Source organism: Helicoverpa armigera, chromosome 7 (genome assembly GCF_030705265.1).
Source record: "Helicoverpa armigera isolate CAAS_96S chromosome 7, ASM3070526v1, whole genome shotgun sequence".
In the NCBI taxonomy this organism is placed as follows: Eukaryota; Metazoa; Arthropoda; class Insecta; order Lepidoptera; family Noctuidae; genus Helicoverpa; species Helicoverpa armigera.
In genome coordinates, this window is record NC_087126.1 from 101,086 (window position 1) to 117,046 (window position 15,961).

General features: G+C 43.0%; 2 protein-coding genes and 1 long non-coding RNA gene across 3 annotated transcripts; 1 reads left to right on the plus strand and 2 right to left on the minus strand.

Moving 5' to 3' along the window:
• The first annotated feature begins 206 nt into the window (after positions 1-206).
• Positions 207-8,123, plus strand: Sec3 (Secretory 3). Its single transcript, XM_064035438.1, is given in 14 exon segments — positions 207-351; positions 573-674; positions 3,851-4,116; positions 4,118-4,206; positions 4,209-4,253; positions 4,256-4,395; positions 4,537-4,818; positions 4,892-4,972; positions 5,046-5,188; positions 5,252-5,444; positions 5,515-5,713; positions 6,469-6,626; positions 7,508-7,619; positions 7,699-8,123. Coding segments are annotated over 13 exon segments (2,001 nt in total). The 5' UTR covers positions 207-351; positions 573-605; the 3' UTR covers positions 7,923-8,123.
• A 2,033-nt stretch (positions 8,124-10,156) lies between these two features.
• LOC135117065 (uncharacterized) lies at positions 10,157-11,005 on the minus strand. Its single transcript, XR_010276622.1, has 2 exons — positions 10,596-11,005; positions 10,157-10,551 (listed from the first exon to the last, which is right to left on the minus strand). It is a non-coding gene; the product is annotated as an uncharacterized LOC135117065 (long non-coding RNA).
• A 1,655-nt stretch (positions 11,006-12,660) lies between these two features.
• LOC110382597 (uncharacterized) lies at positions 12,661-15,152 on the minus strand. Its single transcript, XM_021343241.3, has 3 exons — positions 15,002-15,152; positions 13,538-13,692; positions 12,661-12,858 (listed from the first exon to the last, which is right to left on the minus strand). Exons 1-3 carry the CDS (start codon positions 15,045-15,047, stop codon positions 12,802-12,804), a joined length of 258 nt encoding a protein of 85 aa, XP_021198916.1. The 5' UTR covers positions 15,048-15,152; the 3' UTR covers positions 12,661-12,801.
• Between the last annotated feature and the right edge of the window lie 809 nt (positions 15,153-15,961).

Genomic DNA, 15,961 nt, shown 5'->3' on the forward strand with positions numbered 1-15,961 from the left:
GACAGTGACGACTGTACCTCTTGTCACGCACACAAAGTCACAAAGTCACGCACACAAGGGTTACCCACACATAAGGCCGCGCGCAAGACTGAGTTGAACTTACTATAATGAGTCACGGTTGCTGACAACTGTCATTATTTTTTGCTCACGCTTTCATGATCCTAACTACTCTCTCCATACTTCATTTAAATAGTTTATGTTCTTGGTAATCAAGTTTTCAAGTATGACAGTTGACACTTTACTGACATTGACAGTGCAGTGCCTGATCGATCTCAAAGTAGGACGAGCACGGCTCACGGCTGATTAATACAATAATACAACAAAATTAACTTCCTCGGACGGTTTGGTTGAGTGAGCCATCTATTTTCTCGTTTCTGTTTGTTTGTATGTTTCTAAAAATTCAAAGTATAAATCATATATTTGGTTTGTTTCATTTCGACGTACAAGTATTCAATAAAAGCAATTTTTCCCAATGTTTTGTATTTTCCCAAATACAAACACTTGATGAGATTGCATTTAATAAATATTTTATTAGTTACATTAACGTCACATAGGCAATTAATTGTGTGTAGAATTTGGTCAGACGCGTCTGGCTGGTATCCGACATGAAGTTCGAGGAGACAGCGCTGCAGCGGGATTGGGAGATCAGTAAGGAGCAATCGTGTGTTGACGTGGTGAGCAAACTACGCCCCCTTACACCGCCGCACAGAGCTTCTATTGTCATTCTTTTATTTCATTATTATAAATAGAAAACAATATGGACTCTAATGCACAGCTGAGAGTAGAAACATAATGATATTGCTCTAACTTAAGCGTCTTAAAGGGTCAGTGGGTCGTCTTAGGGGCGGAGTTAGTATTAAGTAACAGTGAACAAGTATTACAAGTATCTTAAAATATTGACAATGTGCGCTATTTCCTATTCCTATAAACAGTAATAGAACTTTAAATTAAATAAGTGCAATTACAGTTTTCACTGTAAATAACTTTCATGTATAATAAATCTTTTGGAAAGTAAGTGACTGTTCTCTTGGTACATTAGCAATTCAATCTAAACAATGTGCAAACATAAATGTAGTTCAGGTTACTCTTTACATTATTTCCTTCTACTACTACTATACTACATTATTTCCGAGTAAGATAGGCTGTATTTTATTTGGGAACAGTAGATGTCAAGGGCTGCAAATCAATTGAAACTGTGGGAAAACAGCTGTACCCTATTCAATGAGCCCAAAGCCAAAAGGTAGACAAACCATAAAAAAGGGCTCATTACATGTTTATATGAAGTAGTGAACATATTTGTTTATACACTGACAACATTTAAAATGAAATTTTAGAACTATCTCTGTAGAACTTTTGTAATCCTTCAGACTTATTTGAAATCAAATAACATAATTATTTTCTTAATTTAAATTAATTATAAATACTTGATTCTCAAACATGGAACACATTTTAATACTATTAAATTGTAGACCATAGATATTGCAAACAGTCATCTGCTGGGTTATACCTGCCATCTTTAAAAGTTTGAGAAACATAGTTTTCTTTGTTTATCTTTTGGCTCACAGCTCATTGAATAGGGTATAGAACAGTTACATAGTTAAATGGTTAAATTCATGAGGGATGAAATTATGTTGAACACTGTAGACAGCAATTATTTATAGTATAGGCACAGATTATATAATAGTTACTACGTAACAGATAAATCACTCCATACAAAAATGTCCATACCTACTGTTAAAAGCACCTACAAGTTCCCCAACTACCTACAAATTCCTAGCTGCGTTATAAAATGAACCTTAAAAGCTCGAGCGCTTGATTGTTATTCCAATGCGATAGCGCACAGTTCAGTAACCGCAACCGTGACGTGGCCGTGCTTAGGGTTGCTTCTTACAATTTAATATTTAAGTAGGAAAACAAAGATACGCTTATTTTAAGATAGCCTTTTTTAAAACTGAGTTTTGAAATAAAAAGTAATATCAAGAAATTTTTCTTTAGTTAACTATTGTATTGCCTACTAAAATGGAGTATGGATACATATTACTAAATATTACCTAATACGTAAGCATAGGTAAGTACTTAAGTAAAGCTTTCGTCAAAATCAAAGGCGGTTTCCAACTATTTTTCGAGCACAAGTGCCATACCCCATATGGTACAACTCTGTCGAGTGTTGATACATACCTAAAATTGGTTTCTGCGTAGCGACACGCGTAACGAGTCGTCATTAAGTTGGACCAGGGCCCCGATTCTCCTAAGTTAATAATGTCAAAATCGAATAGAAAGCGAATCGCAATATGATCGTAATAGCAGTTTTAACCATATCGGGCACTCTGCTACTAATAAAAGACCAATCGTATTCGATTGACATTTGATTGGTGTGCGATTGATCTGCTATTTTGATGATTTTGGTCTATACGGTAGTTTGCTGTACTTACAATCATTTTGCAATCGTAAATCATTTGCAGACAAAATGATTCATTATTGAATGACAGAAAAGGATAAAAACGTTTATTTTAAAGAAAAAATAGCGGAATGCCACATACGCTTCAATCGTAATCGAGTCGGGATTGGGTCTTAGTCGAATCGAGTCGAACGTCAATCGAAGGTCGCTTAAGTAAAATTAGGAGAATCGGGCCCCTGAACTATACCTACTTACACTCGAGATGTGTTTTGAGCTACAATACAGTTCATATAACTAAGTAGGTATCTAAAGTAAAATAAGTACCTAATGATCTCTGTTGTTAAAATCATAAAGTAGATAAGTATTAATTTATTGAAAAAAAAAATTGGTTGTTTTTAAAGTAGGTTTACGATCGAGATGTTTACGTGATAACGTCTTATTGGTGATATAAGTTTTTGGGAAGTAAGGAATTAATGAAGATAACAATTTTTTCAAATTTTAAATTACGTCTATCGTTTTATTCACACTTTTTGATGATAAATTTCGGGTGTAAAATGTTTACTTATTCGACTACTAGCTTTTGCCCGCGACTTCGTTCGCATGGAATAGTGACTTCCGGCATATTTTTGGTTTGACCAATAGATGGCGCTATATGTCCGGAATAAATTTTATTTTTTATTTTTATATATTTTTTTAAAATAAAAACTATCCTATGTCCTTTCTCAAGTTCCAAACTATGTCTGTACCAAATTTCACACAAATCGGTTCAGTAGTTTAGGCGTGAAGAAAAGACAGACAGACAGAGTTACTTTCACATTTATAATATTAGTTAGGATGATATACATTTTTCTTCATACATACATTCATACAAACATACTTTTATACATTTATCCGCACGAGAAAATCTCCATTCGTTTGTATGCCGCTAGAGTGAGAGAGACGGAAGATCGGTCCACTCACTCGAACGCTATGCCAGCCTCCGCTCGTGAGGATTCCGCGTGACAAGTTTCACGGAATGACTGGCAGCGCCCGAGATGAGACGGGAGATCGGTCCGTCTCTCTCTCGTTATACCTGCGATCGCGCTCGTGAGGTTTTGGTGTGACACAAGTTTTTGAACATGTCAACCGACTAAAACGATTTTAAAGATGTTATCACTCGTCAAAAAATAGAATTACTAGATAAGTTCATACATATAAAATGTTTCTAAATCTTACAATAGTCGCATATAAACCAACACAACTCAAAATAATCCATCACTTTGTTAGGTAGCTTAAAAAACCTAATAATAACCAACAGCATAACATGCCACGAAATAAAAATAATAATATTGGAACGCGCGCGAACAAGTACGTCGAGTGACAGAGGCCTGGTATAGGTACTTACTTTCTAACAAAGTACAGGAAGTAATTTTTTCAAGACAGGAGTGTACAAAATAGCTTCTGATGTTTTAGGCGGACGATGACGCAACACCATCGGATGCGGCTCTGGGCGCGCTGCTGGAGGACGCGGAGCCGAGCGACGCCGACGCCGAGCGGCGCGTGCGGCGCCTCGGCAGCCGCCTGGCGCGCCTCGACGCGCTCAACGTGGCCGGCATGCTGGCCGCCGCCACCGAGAGCGGCGGCGCCGGGGCCGCGCTGGCCGAGCGCCTGGGCGACGGGCTGGGCGCGGGCGCGGCGCTGGCGGCGCGGCTGCGGCGCTACGACGCGCTGGCTGCGCCGCCGCGCCGCCGCGCGCTCCGACGCCGCGCGCGCCGACACCAACGCGCGCCGCCTGCTGGCCGAACTGGCGGCGCTGTTCGCGTGGCTGGACGCGGCGCGCTGCGCGAGCTGGACGCGCTGGCCGAGGTGTCGCTGGCGGCGCCGAGGGCGCGCGCGCGCTGGCGGCGGCCGAGGCGCTGCGGGCGGCGCTGCGGGCCGAGGCCGCCGCGCCCGCCGCGCTGCGCCGCCTGGCCGCCGTGCGCGAGCGCCTGCGCCGCCTAGCACGCGCCAAGGACCAGGTAACCTGGCGCCCGTAGCCCGTTGCTTGTCATCCGGGAACTATGGGAGTGTCGTTTACCAAATCGCTTGCGATGCCCATCTATAATGGAAGCAAACCTCGTATAGCAATGTAACGAGGAAGTCACGTTCGGTGTGTGCAGCTGGCGGCGGCGCTGGCGCGGCACCTGAACAACGCGCTCATCCACCTCGGCAACGAGGCGGGCGAGGCGCGCGCGTCCCGCCACCACGCCGAGCTGCTGCCCTACGCGCCCTTCATGCGCTGGCTCAAGGACATGGACGACAAGGCGTTCGAGGGCCTGGCGCGCGTGTACACCGGCACGTGGGCGCGGCGCCACGAGCGCGAGCTGCGCGCCGCCTGCGACGCCGCCCGCGCCGCGCTGGCGCAGGCGCCGCCCGACCGCGCGGACGAGCCGCTCGACGCCGTGAGTAGCCGCCGAGCTGTGCTCGCCCGCACCGCCCGCCACCGCCCGCCTTCACCGGCGCCTCTGTCCGCAGGTGCTGAGTCTGGTGGAGAGCATGTGCAACGCGGAACAAGATTTTTGTACGCAATTCTTCTTCTTGGACATAGACGTCAAGGTAATATCATTCGCTCGCATCCATTAGCGTCTCGCTAGATGGGTCGCGGCTGCTGACTCCGTGCGGTGTGCAGGGCGAGGCGGGCGAGGCGGAGGCGGAGCGCGGGGAGGCGCGGCGCGCGGGCGCGGAGACGCGGCGCTTCATGTGCGAGCTGTTCCCCGCGCTGGAGAGCGAGCTGGTGGCGCTGGTGGCGCACGTGGAGCGGCACGACCCCTAGTGAGTGTGCGAGCGAGCGGCGCCTGCGCCCCGGCGCGGGCTCTGTAGCGCGTGTGTCCGCAGCGGCGCGATGCGGGCGCTGGCGTGCGTGGGGCGGCGCGTGCTGGGCGCGGCGGAGGGCGGCGCGGGGGGCGGCGCGGGGGGCGAGGCGCGCTGGGCGCGGGCGGCGCTGGCGGGCGTGGCCGTGGCGGCCAAGCGCGGCGCCGACCGCTGCGTGGCCGACCGACTCGCCGCACTGCCGGACGCCGTCAAGCAGGTCCGACCCACGCTCCGGGGGAGGCTCCGCACGGCGGACGCAGTACTGACCGCGCCGGTGTGCTCCTCAGGCCGCTAAGAAGCCCAAGTGCGGCCTGCTGAGCTTCCTGCAGGAGCTGGAGGAGCTGAGCGGCGCGTGCGAGCGCATCTTCGTGTCGAGCGGGCGGCGCGCCGACCTGGACCGCTGGTACGTGTCGCTGGCCAGCGCCATGCTGCAGGCAGTGCAGCACGCCGAGCACCCGCGCACCCCGCGAGCCGTGCTGCACATGGGTGAGTGCCGCCACACACACACACACACACCCGCGCACCCCGCGAGCCGTGCTGCACATGGGTGAGTGCCGCCACACACACACACACACACGCAGCGCAGCCCTGTGCACACACACACACACACACACCTGCGCACCCCGCGAGCTGCTGCACATGGGTGAGTCACACACACACACCGCGCACCCTGCGAGTGTTGCACAGTGTCGCCACACACACACACACACCTGCGCCGTGCTGCACATGGGTGAGTGCCACACACACACACACACACCCGCGCACCCGCGAGCCGTGCTGCACATGGGTGAGTGCCGCACACACACACACACACACACACCAGCCCTGTTGCACACACACACACACACACCACACCACCACACACACACATGCGCGTTGCTGCACATGGGTGAGTGCCGTCACACACACACACACACCTGCGCACCCCGCGAGCTGTGCTGCACATGGGTGAGTGCCGCCACACACACACACACACACCTGCGCACCCCGCCTGCACATGGGTGAGTGCCGCCACACACACACACACACCACTGCACACCACACACACACACACACACACACACACACCTGCACCATTGCTGCCAGCCGCCACCACACACACACACACACGCACACACAGACACACACACTGCGTGTTACAGAGAACTACCACCGGCTGCACGCGGTGCTGTCGGCGCTGCGCGTGCCGCCACACACACACACACACACGCACACACAGACACACACACTGCGTGTTACAGAGAACTACCACCGGCTGCACGCGGTGCTGTCGGCGCTGCGCGTGCCGGCGCTGGAGGCGCTGCGGCGCGAGTGCCGCTCGCGCTACTCGGACGCGCTGCGGGCGTACGTCACGCAGTACTTCGGTCGCCCGCTAGAGAAACTCACGCAGTTCTTCGAGGTCAGTGTGCGCCACCTGTTTCACATGCTGATACTTAGGGGTCGTCTCCACGGTGCAACTAGCTTTCGCATGTTGAGGGCTCAGCGACTCGCTCATGTACCAAAGCAAAATACCCACCCGCGTGCTCTTGTCACTTGCGCATGTTAACTTGCTCCAGCTACATGCACCGTGTAGACGCACCCTTACCGCAACCAGATAAAAGTAACCTATGTACTATCTTAAAATTATGGCTTTGTGAGCTTAAGAACTCATAAAAACCTTTTTGATTTCCCTCTCCAGGGGCTTGATTATGCTAATTTGCAATCTGCAGTTTTACTACTAATATAAGACCAATCGGATTCCAATAAAATTCCATTGGTTTGCCATTATGGTATATCTGTTAGGTAGTCTGCTCTACAATCGCATTGCATTTTTTATTGCAGACAAAATGATTTTTCGAAAACCTATATTACAAAGTGGTTTTATAGATTCTGCTAATTGTTTTCGTCAACCAGTTAGGTTTTGCGAATTTAACGTTAGGTACACGTTGTAATTACCTAAAGATTAAAGTAGCCCAAGAGGTGGCGACACTTAGTGGCAAAGAAGATCCATTTGGGAAGTTTGAATATTACAAAAATAAACTTTGCATCTAGTAGTGAAATTCAAGCCTGGTAGTGAAATTGGAAGAAACAAACTTCAATCATAATTTCAAAACATTGCTGTGTGTTAGTGTTCTCTTCCTATATATTGAATGAGACCTACCTATGTATTGAATGACATCGTTCGGAACTTGATTTCATCGAATTAGATTTCTGACAATTTCAGCTTTAGAAGGCAAAAGGACCTTTCAAAGAGCGTTGTGAGAGTGGAGCTCGAGCTGGTAGTGTGTGTGTGTGTGGCAGGGCGTGTCGGAGGCGGTGGCGCAGGGCGTCCGCGAGGACGAGGTGTGCTACCGCGCCGCCTTCAGCAAGCACGAGCTGCGGCGCGTGCTCGCCATGTACCCCGCGCACGAGGGTAAGTGCCACGACGTGCGTCACGCCGGCCGGCCCGGCCCCCGACCCGGCGCGGCGCACTCACGGGCCGCGTGTTGCAGTGCGCAAGTCGCTGCACCGGCTGTACCGCACCGTGGAGAAGCACCTGAGCGAGGAGGGCGGGCTGCTGCAGGTGGTGTGGCGCGCCATGCAGGAGGAGTTCATCGCGCAGCACGTGGCGCTGCAGGCGCGCATCGCCGCCTGCTACCCCGCCGCCGGCCTGGCGCTGCCGCTCACCACGCAGCACATCCTCGACGCCTTCTCCGACATCGCGCGCGAGCACTGAGCCGCACGACACACTACCCCAGTACTTAGCCCTATTTATTGCGACCCTGTTTGTTTACATTGTATTTGGCTGCAGACAATTTTCGCCCGTGCGCGATAATGCCAATGAGGATATTCCTCACGTTTGTTCTTGTATCTATAGGCAATTGTATACCTAAGTATTATAAATGCATAATAAAATATTTTATATTTGCTAACGTTATTCTGCTGTTGAAAATTCTCGACTTTTTATGCCGTCACGTCGTTATAAACACGGGTATCAGTACAGTACCTACAGAGCAATAATTATGATAATTTTGGTTAGCTTGCTATAATAAGGTATATGTATATAGGTAGATACTTACACTAGCTTGAAGTGATCGTGAAGTTGTCTCAACTCACACACTCTTGAAGCGCGACAGCGTTCGTTAAGCATCACGAGCGTCACATACTCCAGTTTACGACCAGGAGCGTGTCCATTTCGACCGCGCGGCCACCTCATAATTTTTGATGAAACTTTGCCAGGAATTAGTAGTAATTTGTTACTTTTCACTCCTCTTTTCCTGAATTTGTTACAAAAAAAACCAAGCCGCTATGACAAAGAACAGTTGGCCGCTAGAACCGCCACTTGCCGTAGTCATCGCCCGTGATTACTCAGAAACTATACAATGCAGATAGACGAATGATACATCAAAAGAAAGGTCTTAATTTGTTAAATTTGTTACAAAAATAAAAAAGGTCAAAACGTAGATATACAAAAAGTTATGCAATGTTAAGTTTTCAGGTTATGAGTAGGTAAGTATATCACCGTAGGCACCAAATTATAGTTCGGCCGCTCAGAGAATGCGTTTCTGACACATCGCGATTGAACTGACGACGTAACTTTGTAATGGCGTTGCAGTACGATAAAAATATTTTTGCTGGTTGTTTATCGTTTTAACAATTGTTGAGCATTAAAACAACATTATTATATCAATAATAATCAATGAATGTTGTAATTTTGTGCCAAATTGAGTGTCAAATAACTTGGTAAACAATATTTTTCTAAATCTATACTGCGCTATTACAAGGTTATGTCAGCGCTTTATATTTGTAGTGCTGTGCTAAAAATAACAGGCAAGTATCTAATATATAATAATCTGTTCTGGTTGATGGTTCTTATACAGTTATACTTATAATATAAAATAATACGTTTTGTTTTTCTTTTTAAGAATTTGAAAATAATGGACTATAGGATAACTTTTATGAAATATAAAAATAAAACTATGATCAAACTGAACGCGCGAAAGAAAGTAGCATTTTTATATTTAGGTTGAAAATGGTAACCCCAAATGGCATCATGGGCCGTCATTTTGTGACGCTAAATAGTCATTTGTTGTCGTTTCGTGCGCTAAGACAAAGTGCCCTGCCTCATTAGGACGCCAATGGCGTCGTCGCCGGCTACGTATCCAAGCAGTTAATATTGAAATGTATGGAACCTAACTCACTTGGCGACGGTTTGGTAACGTCGCCAAATTGGAGGCGTGGCCACGAGCTACAGTTCCCTATGTGGCTTCTGGCTACCGTGGCAACTTGGCGACGTGGCCACAGTAGCCACTATAATGTACACGGTAAATCGCACCTCCCTCACACAGTCGCCAATGTGGTCGCCAGTCAGCTTGCAATTTCTTGAGCGACGACGTAAACAATTGACTGTCGAGACGCCATGGCCACTCGACTTGGCGACATTTGGATGCCAGAAGTAGCCAGACCTGTGCCGCTGGCGACGTCGCCATGGCGTCCCAGTGAGGTAGAGCTCTAAAAACCTGATTTTGGAAGATTTTGACCGAGATATCAGGATTGATTCTGTTATTGATAATACCTAATATACACGTAATATACACGTAGGCGAAGATGATGATGAAGACACCACCTCCTCAAGCGAATCGGAGTCTGATTAACATTCTGTACGCACATTCAATTCAATGTACTTACTTTATTGCATAGAAATACAGATTGTAACTTTGTAACAAAGAATAAATAAAACGATTTTATTATATGAATATTACCTTTTTTTGGTTTCCACTTAAATAACTAAAATATAAATTTTAAATGATTCCGCCAATTTAAAACGAAAATAATCTTAAAATAATGCGGCGGTTTATTTTGGGGGAACGGTAACGAACTCAGTGTTATGTTGTGCCCATCACTAGTCGTGACTAACTGATAGGTGTCAGGAACGCATTCTCTGAACGGCCGAACTAATAGAGGCTAATGTGTATAGAAAATTAGTCTTTAATTTGTTACAGCGAAAAAAGACAAAAAAATACTAGAAAGCAGGTTCAATAATATGTTAGAGTCGATTTTAGTTGGCCGCGCGGACGGCAATATGCCTAAAATACAATTTCGTTTTTCTCGTTATTAAAAGTAGGTTTTAGCTTAATTAAAGTACTAGTCGATGGGTAACGTAACCTAGTTTGAATAAATATTGCGAATTTAACTGCAGCATTCGTATTTTAGGAGATATTTACAAAAACACAGTGGTATGAAACTGTATGAGAGTAGGGTGTCCATGCATTTTCACATATTCGAAATTTTCGTTATTCACGTCTTATTTTTTTAGGGAGAGTGCATACTTTATAAAAATCAAAGTCACAAATAGATTAAAATTTCTTTATTTACAATCAACACAAAGGCAAACAAATCAATTGTTTGCCTTTGTGTTAACACAATGTGTCAAAAATGTGACACAGAGTTGAAAGGTGAACTTAAGCTAGGCGAGATCATAACATTTGATTTAAACGGAGCTGCAGACTCAGTTTTACTCACTGAATTGCCGATTACTCTTAGCATTAAGGATAATTATTATTTCTTAGTTGGTACTATAGAATTTATACCAGGCACAAAAATAGGCCACTATAAATGTCATTTTTTAAATAACAATAAATATTTTTGTTACGACGACAATTCTTTTAAAATTGAAATTACTTATTTCAATTTTAAAGAAAATATGTCTACATGTCCTCTAAGAAAATATGTCTACATTCTGTGTCACATATTTTCGTGTCAGTTAATTTATAAATATTATGTTAGTTTATGAAGATTTTATATTTATCTGGTTGTCTTTTATTACTTGATTTGTTTGCCTTTGTGTTGATTGTAAATTAAGAAATTTTAATCTATTTGTGACTTTGATTTTTATAAAGTATGCACTCTCCCTAAAAAAATAAGACGTGAATAACGAAAATTTCGAATATGTGAAAATGCATGGACACCCTACTCTCATACAGTTTCATACCACTGTGTTTTTGTAAATATCTCCTAAAATACGAATGCTGCAGTTAAATTCGCAATATTTATTCAAACTAGGTTACGTTACCCATCGACTAGTACTTTAATTAAGCTAAAACCTACTTTTAATAACGAGAAAAACGAAATTGTATTTTAGGCATATTGCCGTCCGCGCGGCCAACTAAAATCGACTCTAACATATTATTGAACCTGCTTTCTAGTATTTTTGTCTTTTTCGCTGTAACAAATTAAAGACTAATTTTCTATACACATTAGCCTCTATTAATTTGGTGCCTACGGTGATATACTTACCTACTCATAACCTGAAAACTTAACATTGCATAACTTTTTGTATATCTACGTTTTGACCTTTTTTATTTTTGTAACAAATTTAACAAATTAAGACCTTTCTTTTGATGTATCATTCGTCTATCTGCATTGTATAGTTTCTGAGTAATCACGGGCGATGACTACGGCAAGTGGCGGTTCTAGCGGCCAACTGTTCTTTGTCATAGCGGCTTGGTTTTTTTTGTAACAAATTCAGGAAAAGAGGAGTGAAAAGTAACAAATTACTACTAATTCCTGGCAAAGTTTCATCAAAAATTATGAGGTGGCCGCGCGGTCGAAATGGACACATGCTATCCAATGCCGCTCAGAAAATTCACCACGCCATTTGACCCGATTCGTACAATATTGTATTAAAATTACACCGAAAATGGTGTTGTAAACTTTTTTTTTTATTAATGTATAAGGGAAGTTGCGGTTATTTCGAAAAAAAATCAATGTTCATTATTTTTTACTATGATGAATAGGTAGTTTGATATTTTATTGACCCATGAGAATATCTAGCCTGTATTAGCCTTTCGGGACCGACGAGAAAATTATTACATACCTATTGTGTATAGGTAGGTTAGGTATAGACAAAATAAAATAAACTTTCACATATCTATCATTCTCCGAGCCTTTTTTCCCAATCATGTTGGGGTCGGCTTCCAGTCTAACCGGATTCAGCTGAGTACCAGTGCTTTACAAGAAGCGACTGCCTATCTGACCTTCTCAATCCAGTTACCCGGGCAACCCGATACCCCTTGGTTAGACTGGTGTCAGACTTACTGGCTTCTAACTACCCGTAACGACTGCCAATGATGTTCAATGACAGCCGGGACCTACAGTTTAACGTGCCCATTGGCTACTTTTTATCCCGGTACGGGAAGTAGTTCCCACGGGATGCGGGTGAAACCGCTGGCAGAAGCTAGTAGGCTATATTTTATTCCTCTAGCAAACGGCTAGTGTACGGACACGTTGTATTGGTTATAAAGAGCAACTTGTAATTTGAATGTCACTGTTATCTATCATCAACGTGGACACAACTTGAACATTCCAGAGTACTAAATAATCGAGTAGGAACTGCTAGCTTTTAACTAACGTTTTGAGTCTGTACAAAAACACTGTATAACATCTTGCACTAGGAATAGAAATAAAACAACAAATGGAACTATAATATTGATTATTTTTAACTATCACTTGTCAATGTCATGTTAGTTTTTGTAAATATCAGTTATACTGTATTCCATGATTATTTTTACAAAAACTGAACACAATTGATCTGTTCCATTCACAGCAACAATAACTTAATCCAGGGACTTGGGAGGCGAGTAGTTCAGGTACACCAGTCCAGAAGCCTTGGCCTGGGAAACAAAAACAAATATTATTCACTGTACAGCTGTCGGGTACTTAGCAACTTAACATTTAATGAATATGATCAGACTGAACGGAGCACACAACAAAAATGACTAAACCCTTAAAGTGTTTGCTGTGTGCCTATCCGTTCTAATATAGTAATTACTTATATGTTACTTGTGACATTCAGCAGCTAGCTTTACTACTTTAGTCCATTTGGTTTGCTATACAATTGAAGATAACAATTGTGATAAGACTTTTTAATCAACAAGGGAATCTCACTTTGACCTGTATGTTTGTTTGCGTGCTATGTAAGCTATGTTCAGCATAGTTTTTGACAAACATAGAAGTTTCAGTAATATTAACCAACAAAAAACAACTTCAAAAGTATACATTACGACTGCAAGCAAGCAATACCTCCTATCTGACTCTGGGTGGATTTTTGTTACTATTACTTATTTTTGCTACTATTATTGATTTTTGTTATTATTACTAACTTTTTGTTTGGTAACTGTAACTGACATTGTTATGATCAAATCAATAAATTAGTTAATTACTTGCCAGAATTCTGATACAATTCAAAATTAAAATATACATGCATGTTCTATTAGTGTCTCAATATATACACAGATAGTTGCAGGCATTAGCAATAGAGAGACATGACAACTCTGAGGGATGGGTACTCACAATAACCAATGTGCCGGCCGTGAAGGCGACGCCGAAGAGGAGCGCGAGGTTGTAGCGGCGCTGGTTGGCGTCGTGCTGCGTCTGCCACGAGCCGCGCGGCACCGGCAGCTCGTCCATCGTGGGCGCCTTGAAGTGCTCGTTGTGGTAGCGGCGCACTGTAAACAAACATCATCATTACATACTATATTAATAACAAATACATAGGTACTAAATATTTGTTTGAAAACCATTCCTTAACCAACCTCCTTTCAAAAGGAAAAGGTTCTCATTTAGCCAAAATTTGAAAAGGGTGATAATGGAAACCCTCAGAAGGGCAACTTCCGAAAGTTATAGGCATGCATTGGGAAAAGCTGAACAATCAGGTGTATGTTTAATAACATTATAATTCAGTGCAGGTTTAAAACCGACATGATGATGGAGACAAAAGACAGTGAAGGGAACGCTGCAACAGTGTGTATTAACTACCTTGTATTTGGACTTATGATATTCGTATTGATGAGACCTTTCCACTAATAATTAAGTAATATTGTACACAAAGGCTGTATATTAACATCTGTGCTTGTATACCTAATGTAAATGTATGTGTAACAATTGTATACAAACCAATAAATAAATAAATATGGTATTGACACAGAAAAGCTAAAAATAAAATAACTTTAGGTAACATTAGTAACTTTAGGTGCTACAGTCTAGAAAGTGGAAAAATATAAGTTATTAGCTTTCGCCCGCGGATTCACTTGCGTCCTGTAGCCGGATGGTAACAAAAACTATCCTAAAACCTTCTCCCGGGTCTAAGTTACCTCCCCTCTAATTTTCAGCCAAATCGGTCAAGCCGTTTTCATGTTATGTCGTGACAACGGAAAGCGGGTTTCATTTTTATTTATAAGATATAAGAAGAAGAACAAGATTTAATGTGATGAAGGAACCAGCCTACAATATTACTGTGTATAGCAACACACACGCATTTATTTATGAAAAACGCTCTTTGTCCTCATAATTATTGGAGTATTGATGATCGCCAACTGTATCACTGTTGGGTTGCAACTATTTTATGTTGTACGTATGATTTTAGATGTCAGCAGAGCTACCTATGTAATTGTTATTGTCGCGTTATAATACTAAATTGGTGCTTCACCGTATATTGAAATTTTTAGTATTTCATAGGAGAAATAACTTCATCATATGTTCAACTTTATCATTTTTAGTACTACTGTTGATACACCCAAACTAAAAGCTTGACAAAGTTAGGTTACCTAGTGTTATGTAATTTTTTACACAGATACGAATACATCTTTTTAAAGTCTTGGTTTCTTCTAAGGCATTGTAGCAAAAGTCTAAATATATATTAGATGATTAAATTAAAACAAGAACCTATCGTAACCTGTCTTTAATATGCCTTATTTCGTGAGTTATCGATCCACTTTTAAGTTAAGAATTCCGACATTAAAGAGTGAAATAGCTCACCTGATTGTTGGAATAACCTGGACACAATCGGGCGTGAGACAAGCATGGTTGTAGGTTTTACTATTTACAAGTTTTCAATAAAATGTTTATCACGAAAGTTAATTTAGCAATGAGCTAGACAGTTCCCATACAGCACTTCACAGCAGATGGCAATATAGTGTATTATCTATGGCAGATGGCAATAATAATCAGTATTCGCCGCAATCGCCGCCAGTGTTCAGTGTTGCCAAATATATTTTCCGTGTCCGTGTCGTCAATTTCCCTAAACTACCGACTTTTTTGAGGTTCTTTCCCATATAAGGCCCCGAAATAATAGTTATGAAATTACAACACCGTTTTATACTTGTGTTTCATTGGATATTTTCATGTAAAGTATTAATCATTTGAATACACCCAGGATTTGCGGCCAGTTTCAATGATTGATATTCTTTTTCCTGGCGGATGCTTATTTCTCATTTTCTTGTTTTTTTTTTTTTTAATTCTTATACAGTAAACTTTCTATTGAAATCTATTCTGAACCTTAATTATTTTGAACACTTTGATCCTTATTCAAAAACATTTTCAGTTTGGTCTTTATTCTCTTTTCCTGAAAATCGGGGATTTTACTTGAAATTGGCAGCACTGGTATTGATATTCTGTATGGTGTTTTGGCACAAAGGCTAGAACGCCATGCCATTAAAAACTAAAAAAAAAAAAAATCTGTATGGTGTTGCCACCATAGATATAATATTACTAAACAAGATTGCGCACGCTCAAAATATATATTTACGAAAATGAACTCTATTCTAACGCAATAAGGTACTAAATTGGTTGCATAATACACAGAGGCAAATCCGAGCCGAGAGGGATAGTTCGAACGGAGGCTGTTTGTCTCTTTCTAACACCTTGCCAGCATAAAAAAATGTTGTGATCAAAACCCAGGCAGCACCCAAGTCAGATAACTGGCGAAGAATTTAACTC

Coding starts and splice junctions, on each gene's coding strand:
- LOC110382597 (XM_021343241.3), bottom strand. CDS start 15,047: ATGCTTGTCTCACGCCCGATTGTGTCCAGGTTATTCCAACAATCAG. Junction 13,693..15,001: donor CAGGTTATTCCAACAATCAG/GTGAGCTATTTC, acceptor GTTTGTTTACAG/TGCGCCGCTACCACAACGAG. Junction 12,859..13,537: donor CGGCCGGCACATTGGTTATT/GTGAGTACCCAT, acceptor TTTGTTTCCCAG/GCCAAGGCTTCTGGACTGGT.